The sequence below is a fragment of the Cupressus sempervirens genome, chromosome 7, assembly GCF_028749045.1.
Source record: "Cupressus sempervirens isolate cs-2001-9-10 chromosome 7, ASM2874904v1, whole genome shotgun sequence".
Taxonomy (NCBI): Eukaryota; Viridiplantae; Streptophyta; class Pinopsida; order Cupressales; family Cupressaceae; genus Cupressus; species Cupressus sempervirens.
This window is the reverse complement of record NC_143124.1, coordinates 617,611,651-617,624,217: the sequence shown is the minus strand read 5'-3', so window position 1 is coordinate 617,624,217 and position 12,567 is coordinate 617,611,651. Positions and strand designations below refer to the sequence as shown.

Genomic DNA, 12,567 nt, shown 5'->3' with positions numbered 1-12,567 from the left:
GAGATCATTTTTCCAACCTGCCACTTATTTGAGAGAGTTATGAGGCTATCTTGCTATTTGACCATGCTGATACACATCTTTGGTTTCTTTGTGGACACTCCAAGTTATTGTTGTAAGGTGTAATATGAATCAACATATTGAACCTATTATCAACATGTTCTTGCTTGTGGTGCTTTAAGAAACCTAAAAGTATAGAAATTTTTGTGACCAATAAATAGTGTAAAAGATGGGAAAACGTTGAAAAATGGAAAAAAAAAATTAGGCTCCATCACCAGGCATAAGGTCTACCTGTTTGCAGCCATAAACAACTGACATACAAACTGCGAGCTTAGAAACTCAAGCTTATAGAACCAAATTCGCATTATCTATCTTCTACTAACTGGAATACTACCTACTCTAATCCTAGATGTCGAATTATATAGCCAGCAAGACCACAAGTCGGCCTGTCAGGCAATTTATTACAAAATATAGGTCCTGACCCAAAGGAGAAATCAGAGACCAAACACTTATGCGCACAAACATCCGCCAGGACAAAGATAGGTCCACATGTGATCCAAGAAGAGATCCCCAAGACAACGGAAAGACTTGATATTTCAAACAACCTCGCAGAAGCCAAAATCCGCATGTTACCCAATATGCCACGAAACAAGCACACCTCGAGCAAAGAGAAGGATAACTCCTGCATATAATGGAATTAATTTCCGCAAACATAAGATAAGGATCCATGGTAGGTCTACATTAGGGATAACTTTAATAAACCCCCCTTTGGAAAAATGTATAAAATCGTAGCGAATCTAACATTATTTTATGGGCAAAAAATTAATTTGTATTCGCGATTTTTTGTTTCAAAATAGGATAAAATTTAATTTTATTGGCGATTTTTTCCATCGTATGAAAATTTCGTAAAACCATGGCAAATCTTTAATTATTTCAGAAAATCAAGACCAAAAGTAAAATTATCTAGAAACCATAAATTTGTATCATTCAAGATATAATAACCCTATTTAATGACCGTTAGATGATCCTAAATCAACAGTATAAATCCTGTTTCGGGCTAAAATGTTAAAGTACAAGTTTTGGAGAAAGTTTCCGAAATAATGATACTTGTCCACTGTATAACCTATTTTCGGCCAAAGATTAGAAGGATAATAAGTTCCTTAGAAAGTCTCCGGAATAGAGACACTTGTCAAATCTATGTACTTTGAATATAACCCAACTTAAAGTTTTGTCATAGATAAAAGAATGCGACCATCTATTAAGACATGCCATGGAAATTGTGGATGAAAATATTTAATTTACCATGTGGAAAGATTAGATTCCATTGGAGAAGTCATCATCAAAATAAAAATGATTATGTATTATTATTGGTGATTGATCTGAGCATGGGATCCAGTTCTCATAAATTGCGGGCAACGTTGCCACCCCAAAAGTGCAAAAAAATTCACCAAATTCACCATGGCAAATCTTTAATTATTTCAGAAAATCAAGACCAAAAGTAAAATTATCTAGAAACCATAAATTTGTATCATTCAAGATATAATAACCCTATTTAATGACCGTTAGATGATCCTAAATCAACAGTATAAATCCTGTTTCGGGCTAAAAAGTTACAAGTTTTGGAGAAAGTTTCCTAAATAATGATACTTGTCCACTGTATAACCTATTTCCGGCCAAAGATTAGAAGGATAATAAGTTCCTTAGAAAGTCTCCGGAATAGAGACACTTGTCAAATCTATGTACTTTGAATATAACCCAACTTAAAGTTTTGTCATAGATAAAAGAATGCGACCATCTATTAAGACATGCCATGGAAATTGTGGATGAAAATATTTAATTTACCATGTGGAAAGATTAGATTCCATTGGAGAAGTCATCATCAAAATAAAAATGATTATGTATTATTATTGGTGATTGATCTGAGCATGGGATCCAGTTCTCATAAATTGCGGGCAACGTTGCCACCCCAAAAGTGCAAAAAAATTCACCAAATTCAAGGTCCCTGATGAGTGAGATTCACCATTTGACGAATATTCGCCACTAAAGTAAACCCTGGTCCACATTACGAAGCCAACTGCGTGGAAAGAAATAACACGAACAGCAAGGGTGATTCCACAGACAGCAGACAGGGACAATAAACAAGAAATCTTTTTGGTTGATGTGAGATTGCCAACGTACCCAAGATGCTCCTACAACACCTTATGATGGAACTTACTAGAAGTCTCAAACCTAAACTTAGGAGCAACCAGTGGATATTTCATGACTGTCATAGGTGTCTGCATTCACTGATAGGGAAATTCTGTAATGATCAGTAAACTAGGTTACCACATTCGCTGCCCAGACATGGAATTCGGAATTCAGTTCTTACCAAATTCAAATTCAATTCACATTCATTCTGAAGTCAGTGTCAGGCTAAAACATTCGGTCTAAATTTTTAAAATCAGACCCTGCCCGACTTTCCATTGAATTTCGGTGACTTTTACCCATCCTCCGCAAGCCTGGCCGGAATTTGAGGGAATGTGGAGCGAATTCGCATGCCACGTCAGTGTTTTTTACTTTTCAAAAGCTATTTTTTGTCTTTTTCTGTCTATTCAACCTTTTTAAACCTAAAACAGTGTATGTAATTGTATTTTAATATAAAGATTTCTCAGTTGCTGAAGGCTGTGGATGAGTAGAACGAAGTCTGTGTAGGGTTTACAAACAGAAAAAACAGGGTTATCTGCGTGTGTGTAATATTGTATTTTTTAAGAATCAGAACCTTGTTTCATGATTCTTCATTTTATAGCAATTTCTTCAATGACTCATTTAATAATGTCCTGTTTCTTGACAAAATTTATCATAAGCAAATTATGGTTAGCTGAGCTCCCAAGGTGATTGAAACCTCGCTGCTGTAGATGGGTAAAATTAGTCATCAGCATGTGCTGTTTCTTGTGCTCTTGATGACTCAATGAATTTGTGACTAATCAAAATCACTTCATCTTTACATTGCATTTTAGTATTTATTGAAGAGGATTGTGCTGGTGTATTTTGCTATGTTGCTTTATTTTTAGCATTGTAATGTATGAACTTATTTGCTGCTGCATATGTATGTGTGTATGTCTGTGTCTGTATATATATCTTGTACAGACGAACCCAAAACAAATCCAAACCCAACCCAAAATCAATTTGGACGAATTTAGAGACCAAAAGCACCTTAATCCTAATGCAGGTACTCAGATTTCTCCCTTTAAATTTAATTGAAACCCTCAATAGGGACTTTTACCCTAGACCCCACTGGTTTCAATAACCAAAAGATAATTGTAATATGCCGGATGTAAATATCATTTTCCTCCCAAGTAATTGAATTCCATTTATATTCTAGGTTTTTCAAGCCAATTCTGATTCCGGGTAACACCACTGGAACATCATCCATTTTAATATAATTTAACATTTACAATTGGACAATCGTCATTGAATCATGAATTATGAATTGTGTTCTCAATTCTATATTTAATCTTGTACATTTTGTGCAGAAGATGGTTATTTAGTATATACACATATAGTACAGCTGAAGCCCAAAAAAAACAGCTAACATTCAAACCAAACCAGCAACATAGGACAACATACTAGAAACCAGCCTTCCATGTGATAATGACAACTCCAAGCACTTTGTAACTATAATGCAATTAAAATTCTGTAATTCAGCATTGAAAGACGTATGGCTAAAGTAAAGATTTCTTTCTAGCCTAATATAAATATATTCAACACCCTATATCATATGTATACCACAAATTACAACGCCTCAAAATATGGTTTTTAATAATGGTCTAGAGTTAGCAATATAGATCTTACAGTTTCCTAGAGTTGGTTCAGTTTTCATGGGTGACAGGACACTCAGCATGGTCTTCCACATGCCTGGAGGCTTCACTCCCATTGGAATTCCTTTCTGTGCCTAATTTCCAGGAAAACAGTTGTCAAATCAATGCTTGCAAAGACACGGGTAAGATGCACAGCTTGAATATGGAAATAGCCTGTGTCCTATGTTTGTAGAAATAATTTAATATCGTCGTTACAATCACATAGATGAAATGTAGAAAAGTTTTCTAGTATCTTCACAACAATTTGAATTAACACATATACACAGTCCATCATTTAGCCTTTCTTCAAAGGCTTGCGTACTGTTAATTTAATAGAGTATACCCATGCCCTCAAGAACATTGAGTGGTAAAATGCTCATCAAAGAAAATGCAAATAAATTTTGTAACAAGAGAACCAGGATTAACCTGCATTCGTGTCCTTGCTAACTCAATTGGAGAACAGGTAATGCATGCCAATGACCTTGCCATTGATCCTGCCACTAATGGAGCGTACGGCATCAATTGGGGTGCATTTGCACTTGAGAAGTTCTCAAGCCAGTCTCGAAAAATGTCATAACACGGTAAATATATTCCCACCTGATTAACATATTTATAATATAAATAACATAGGCAAGAAACATCCATTATAGAACTCACCAAAGCCTAATTCAACCCACTTACAGCATCTAATAAAATTTCCATATTCATCCTAAGGTACAGCTTTACATAAAAAGTTAATGCACATAAAAGAGATATAACAAAAACCATATTGTAGGTCAACAGACTTTCTTATCACCTTAACCTCGAAGTTTTATTTAATTGAAGCTTTAAGATACAACAAAATGAACACTTTGAAAGACATTAAATCAATAACTGAATTGTTGCAAAACTGAAATGCCAAGCAGTTTGCTGATACTCTTCTAGACTACTTATAATGACCAAACATTACCACCTTTCCATATAGCACTAGGAAAAGTACCAAAATATGAAATTAAATCCCCAGCACTCCAAAACAAATCAAATACCAACCATCAGATGTCGTCATCCAAAAAAATTCAAAAAATAAGTTGTTTGAGGTTCCACAGTCAGGGAAAATTATGAAAGAGATGTGCTTTCGGGGAAAAGCCTATGTGCAACACAAACAAATCATTGATATTGCTGATAATGTGCTGTAAAACATCATCAAAACACATCAGATCACCACCAGGCAAGCATTAATTACTGATTTATTGACTTGGAAATCAATACATTGCAATCTAGCCAGTGGGCCAAGCATTCAAGTGAATTAGGCATTAGTAATTAGATGCACCTCTTTTTCTTATTGTGTTTTTATTGGGTAAAAGGCCATACACCTAAACAACATTTATATTAAAATATAGAATTTACATTTAGAAATAAAGCAGTAGTGAAACCTGCTTGGAATGTGAGTCTGAATCTCTCAAAAACAAGAAAGCCTTAGAGAGGATACAGGTGGCCATCCTGAGACTAATCACAACCTGATTCTGTGTGAGAAGTTAGAACCTACTACTCGTCATGACAACTCTCTCCAAGGCTATCCTTCCTTGAACAAGCTGGGCAGTAACATTTCCCTTTAGGAATCTTTACAGGCATTATCAGCTTAATCAATCAGACCAGAACCACCAAGGGAGAAAACACAAAATGAAACCAATAGAAAAAAACAGAGCACCCAACTCCATGATGCAACTAAAAAAGGAGCTAATTTGAAAACAAAGAGAACAGCTGGTGAGTGCCAGCAGAGGTTTCACTGTTACAGAAATAAGGTCCTTATTGCAGGTAACCATATCCTATAGGATCCATTTGTAACAGGCTATGAAGAAGTCAATGACCATATATTGAAAAGAAATGAACCTCCCAAGCTAAAGGAATGGGACTCTTTGGACCTTTCAAGTTTCAACTCATCGCGTTAGTGTTTGAAGATTCTGAACCATAGAGGAATTTCTATGACTGTTCGCTCTGATTCGAGGTGGAATGCTTGATTTGAAAGTCTGATTAAATAGATTTAAAGGGCTTACAAGTTTCCTCGTCCGCATGTTGAGGATTGCAAGGAGACGTGTACAAGCCCTAGCTGTCCGATACATAAGAAGCTCAGTAACATTTCTCTTTCAATGACTTGATTGACTATCTTCATCTGTCTGGTGCTAAAACGTATAAACAACCCTGCAGATCAGATTCTTCCCCTGACAGCCCTGTCAACATATACAAGCTGAAATGTGTGGTAGACTAGTGGTCACAACACCTGACTTTAGAAAGCTATACAAAATATTCCTCAAACAGTACAAACTTAAGATGAACGTGTAGCTCAGATTTCCTGTTTTCAAGCTTGTCCATCGAGATTCAGCATGTCTGGACTCTGAACAATATCGTCGGTAGAAATGGAATCTGCAAACATAAGCTTGTTTGACTGAATATGTACATCTATGACATCTTTAATCAATACGGCAGTTGTGACGCTGTCAACACTACATTCTACTTGGCGCTTGTGCGCGCACCTTTTACTGCTTTCCTGAAACAGAAGGCATTCAACAGCTTTATTCATGTCCTACAGTAACGTCTTGAGGCACAGCTGATTCAATAACTTTTGGATTTGCCTCAATCTCAAACTGAGATAGCTTTTCATGTGAATCGGCATAGCCTTTCTTCAGGTGGCAACACTCACACTAAAGCACCTATTATACCCTTCTGATTAGATGAAAATCTTTATTAATTCATCAAGTTAAAATAAATAAATAAATTAACTCATGGGTCATACATTTATTAGGGAAAGAACCATCTTCAGATTATTGACTTTTAAGCTTGACTTAGATCTAAGACATTATCCAATTAGGACTGTTGAGTACAATCAAAATGAACCGTTAGAGAGAAACTCTCCACCTTGTGTCTCACTTATGTGTGACATCACTTGACCATTTAATGCAGTACACATCAATAATTTTGATTCTACCTTGTCACTGAAGACTTGATATTTTGACTTGGCTTTTTAGTAGGAAAGAAAAGTCGACTAGATGATATGCCCCTTCACATCCTTGCAGTTTGCATGATCATTGATAAACCTTAATGTAGGATAGAAATGCTTTGAATATCAAAGGTGTCCCCGTCACAACAAATTATTTCCCCCATCACCTGCTTTATGAAAAGCCCTAGAAATCTGTTTTAACACCTATCATTCTTAAAAATCTAGACGAGTGATTTTTCTATTGTTGATCATTTGCTATCCTGAAAGCCTTAGTGGCGAGAGTTTTAAGAATGCCTTTTTGTGGTGGGCGGCAACAAAATGAACCTTGCAGATATAAATCAGTGTGTCTCTTTTCTATATTGTCATGTCAAAAAGCCATCAGATTTCCATGGAATGAGCATTTCTAAGAAAGAAAAACAACCATCGTTTCAATCTCCTTGGTCTACTGGTGAAGTTGAAAGGTTCTTAAAGAGCAGTGAAGATGAAAGGTTCTTAAAGAGCCCACCAGGGATCAAGTCTCACTGAGTGCGTGGCTCTGACATTGAAAAGGGATGAGACCGGGATCATGCCTCAGGTGATTTTGGTGGAATAGATACCCCTCAATCATTGGCTCTTAGCCGAAGAGGTTCAGCCGCAAGGCTCATACTCTCATATTGGGTAGCTACAAATATTTCGTGGAGGACCTCCATCAAAAAAGAAAATCTTCTTAGTGAATTTTATGCTATCAAACATGTTCAAGCGAGAATAAAACTCTCAAAGCTTATCCATTCCATGAAAACATACCACATTAGTATCATCCATGTACCTCTTCCAACATTTTTTGAAAGCTAAAGGAAGTGGATTTTAACATAATCCCCCCAAAGCATTTAATAGAGCTTAATGATTTAATTGAATTTTTTAAAGCCTAATCTAGCATTGACTTTTAAAAAATTAATTAAATTAGATATCTTTATGATCAAAGGGATATATGGGGTCAAGTGTGCATTTAATATATTAATGTCATAAAGTATTTAATTATTATGCCAAATGGGATGTCAACAAGTTACCAAATTCTCTCCAATTATTTTCAAGTCTGGTTCAATTCTGTATAAAGTCTGGTCCTTGTCAAATTCTCCCCAAATTCTCTTGCAGAAGTGCGAATTTGCTGCCCTGCAGCTGAAATTGGTCACAAAACATTTTTTTTGACATTTTTCGAGTGTTTTCTTTTGCCTAATTTGGTCCATTTGATCCTCCCAACCCTAAAGTGACCGCTAAAAAGACCAAAAAAGATGGTTGATATGTCATTTATGCATTTGTGAATGAAAATGAACACTTGCTTATAGAGGAAATCCAAATTGACAATAGATGAATATCCAAATTGACAATTATAGAGGAATTTCTTTAAAAAAATTGATGATTATAGGTGATATTCAAATTCTCCCCAAATTCTCTTCCAGAACTACGAATTTGCAGCAAATTTTGAAGAATTTGCTGCTCAATGGCTGAACCTGTGCTGAAATTGGCCTCAAAACATTTTTTAAGACAATTTTCAAGTGTTTTCTTTTGCCTAATTTTGTCTATTTGATCCTCCCAACCCTAAAGTGACCCCTAAAAAGACCAAAAAAGATCGTTTATATGTCTTTTATGCATTTGTGAATGAAAATGAACAGTTGCTTATAGAGGAAATCCAAATTGACAATTATAGAGGAATTTCTTTTAAAAAGATATGATATCTTTGAATCCAGGGCTTGAAATTTGAATCTCAACTTTTGATCTAGCCTGGTTAGAAATCCTCTAACCAATAGAAAATAAAAAACTCAGATAACTGCATTTTATCTTTTCACAATTCCTTTCATTCTCAACTGTTTCCCTTGATATGGAAATATGTTCCACACATGTGACCAAGCAAGTGCACCATGTTGTATTTATGGCTAAATGATGCAACTAATATACCATTGAACGAAAACATAGATATGGTGGTGTATTTTGCTATGTTGCTTTACTATTAGCATAGTGATGTATGGACTTATTTGTTGTTGTATATATATACACACACACATAATTTTAAAAAAATATGTTTTTGTATGGATGAACCCAAAATGAATCCAAACCCAACCCCCCAAAAATTTGGTCGAATTTTGAACCCGCATCCATATCGGAACCTGAACCGGCAACTTAGTATTAATGTCATAAAGTATTTAATTATTATGCCAAATGGGATGGCAACATATGGAGGTATAAGAATATAGTGACTATATAATGAAGAAATTATATGAGAGGTTCGCTTTATTATGTCCCATATGCAAGTTAATTTTAAAATATTAAATGTGAGAAATTTAAATAGGGCAGCCAACTTTCCAGAAACTTCCTAGGAGGATTTGAGGGAATCCTTTGATTTATTTATTTTATTTCAATTCTCTCTAAGAAGTTTGGGAGCTTGGCTTTCAATACAAGAAATTTGAGGACAAAACCCCTTGGAGCTTCTCAGTGGTTTAAACAAAAACCGAAATCCATCTTGGGAGTGGATTCATCCAAAATTCAACATCATGCTCATTAGTCTGAAGCCTCATTGGATGGTTTGATAGGAATTGAAAATAATTGCAATTTTGATCGTAACACAGCTATAAAATTCATTTTGCATCATTCACCTAGTGTTTTGACAATGGTTTAGGGAACTGCAATAATTTCACATTGCTGGAGCTAGGGTTTCAAAACACCGTTTTGGTGATTGTCGCAATTCTGAAGAAGGATTTAGCATGTTTTGGTAGTATTTGGCATTGTTCAGCCAGGGTCTGGAGGTCAATTCTATATATCAGAATTTCTAGGGTTTCAAAACACCATTTTGATGATTGTCGCAATTCTGAAGAAGGATTTAGCATGTTTTGGTAGTATTTGGCATTGTTCAGCCAGGGTCTGAAGGTCAATTCTATATATCAGAATTTCAGGAGCCATTTACTGCTTATACCAATCAGCCCCTTCATCATTGGTCACCATTTAAGGCAGTCATGCTTTCGACTCGGTAGTGGGCTTCTATTTATGCATCCAAGTATGTGTGTAATCATTTTGATTAATTATAACCCTCATATTTGGAGGAACTTGTTCACTGTTCTAGTAATATCAGACCCATATCAGATCCAATACCATTGTACTTTCCATTGTTATCCAAGGAGAAATTATAAATTTTATGGTATATTCCTTCGTCATTTGATTATGTTTATCTATGATTTGGCATGAAAACAAATATCAAACACAAATTCAAAACTCATAAATCAGAGTTGAGACCGTTAGCACTGTTTAATAGCATGTGTAACAGCCAAAACTGAAAATTCAGGTCACAATTAGCAGGGTTCTTAAAGTGGTATCAGAGCTGGTAATGTTTTGATTTCAGATTGAAGCATGGCATCAAAGACAATCAATGGTTGGCCAAGTCTCTACGTGAAGCTGGTAACAAATTGTGCATTCAACGTAGACCAAGAGATTGTCTTCAACACTCTGAATGAGATAGGTGAATGTTTATGCTTGGTAGGAGCAGCCAACTTCATATTTGATGCAGCTAGCACTTGGTCCCACAGTGAACTCTCTTTACAGAAACAAACATTGTTGACGCATCTTGATAATGAGATCAAGTTAATGGTTGCTTCATGCATTAGTGAGATTATGTGAATTTTGATACCTCTAGTACCCTGTGCTGATGACACTACGAAGGACGCTGCACTTGATTGTTTATAGTTTTCAAGATCTAGATGACTTCAGTAGTCCTTGTTATGGAAGAAGGGTTGCCATATATATGATATTTGCAGAAACCAAAGCATGCAACATTTTGTTGGACTTAAGATGCAAGATCAAATCTACGACATGTTTCATCATCTCTTCATCACATTCAAGAAAGAACACGATAAATATGTCATTGCAGCAATAAGGAATATTATGGTTATGTCCATAAATTATAGTGATGCTCTCACACAGAATGTCTTATCTTTACAATTGGCTGTTTGGAAACAAGAATGGGCAATCTCATCAGTTGCATGTGCATTGGTCCACAATTGTTCAAGCAATGTAAGGAGGAGCTTAAGTCTCACTTGAATAAGAGCAGATGAAAAAATGTGTCGAAGAGAATACCTTCTATCATGATGAATGTGGAACAGATTTCCACAGAATGTTCAAAGAATACAGAATGAGGAAATCATTTGTGATCCCAGAAGATGAATTCTCGTGCATTTCATCTATATCAGATTAGTGCAATGATGAGATCATTGACTTTGATCTCGTTGAGCTAGCAAAGGAAGAGTGCTCAAGTTTTTATATGGGGGGTCTAGAGATCACTATTGACAACTGTTGTGAAGGAATGAATTTTGCTCATAGAATGATAAGTGCAAGGAAACAATAGAGATACAAAATGATGATGATGATGATTTTGTATTTGGAACTAACATTGTCCTAGTTCCAAATCAGCAAGTGTGTGGAGGTGGTGGCATAGAAGATAGTCAAGTTCTTCAAGGACAATCAACAACTTGATTACATGAATCTGAATTTTATCATGCATATGTTAGCTCCCATAATTTGGAGTCAAATGAAAGTCACCGAAGGTAAAGTTGTTGCAGCTCTAATACACTTAGATGACACATATGGGATGATTGAAAAACACCTTTGGGAGGTACAATTAGAGAATAGACAAGAGGGATATGAAGAAGAATTTTCACAATTGCAAGGAGATCTTTTTTCTACTCATATGAGCCAATCTTTTGATCAACTATAGTGTAGGGTGCATGGCCCTCCAACTTTGTGGGCTTCGGTGTTGGCATGTTATGTATAGAATCGAGAAAGGTCAACTATTGAAATATAGTTTTTTTCACTCTAACAAATTGAAACATGGCAGTGGAAGGGAGTTATAGTTGATAAGAGAGTCTATATTCTGCAATGAAGATGACTAATAGGCAAGGGTAGGGGATGGGTAGGTGAGGATGATTGTGTATCCATGAGGTTCAAATCCTTAGTGGGAGGCACCATAAAGTTGGGATGCCAGCAGGGTGGGAAACTATAGCCCATATAATAGTAGGGGGGCCAAGGGATAGAACCAATGAAATTAAATTACCTACATCTTCTTCATGTCAAATCATCTCCTCGATCTTGCAAAGATTTATTCAAAGGCATTGAGGAAGAAGGAAGAAGTAGACACTCTTACATTTGAACTCTCAAACACTAAGGAAACCCTACAGAGAAATGTTAAAGACATAGTAATTGACTTGGAGAGCGTGGACTCAAAATATAAAAGGTCAATTTAATATTATAAAGTGGGCAAAAAGGACAAGGGGAGATAAGACGAAAAGCCAGGAAGAAAGTCAAAGAGTCACAGTTGTGAAGATAAAAGGAAATGAGACTCATTCATTTCGCATGCTTGGTTTATTATTCAGATTTCAGTTTCTCTCTTGGGAGAGTAATCGGAAAGCTTCAGCTTTTAGCCAGTGTGAGGACGTAGCCCCTCGTGCCGACAGACAATGGACACAAACCCATTGTCAGTGGAGATATCATTTTAGGTGTCTCATATGTGCTTACAGGTTCTTCTCTTAGTGTTCCAATCTGACTGTTAAATTGTGTTTAAGATTGGATTTTTTAGTGTTGGTTATTGTATTGCTGTTGTATAATGCAATAACGTGTTTTAAAGAGTTGTATAAGAGTTTATTGGTTTTTATATAACTGGTTTGTAATGCATTTTCATATGTTCAATCCTGAATATTATTTTGGAAAGAACAGGTTATTATCTTGTGGAGAATCTTCTGGTTT

At 35.8% G+C, this 12,567-nt stretch overlaps 1 protein-coding gene across 1 annotated transcript in view; it reads right to left on the bottom strand.

The window, feature by feature from the left end:
• Positions 1-12,567, bottom strand: part of MTM1 (manganese tracking factor for mitochondrial SOD2) — a 75,707-nt gene that overhangs the window by 34,800 nt on the left and 28,340 nt on the right. The window contains exons 5-6 of the mRNA XM_089792265.1: positions 4,260-4,430; positions 3,829-3,928 (exon numbers count right to left, since the gene is read on the bottom strand). Coding sequence (XP_089648391.1) covers positions 3,829-3,928; positions 4,260-4,430 — 271 coding nt within the window. The remainder of the gene's footprint in view (positions 1-3,828; positions 3,929-4,259; positions 4,431-12,567) is intronic.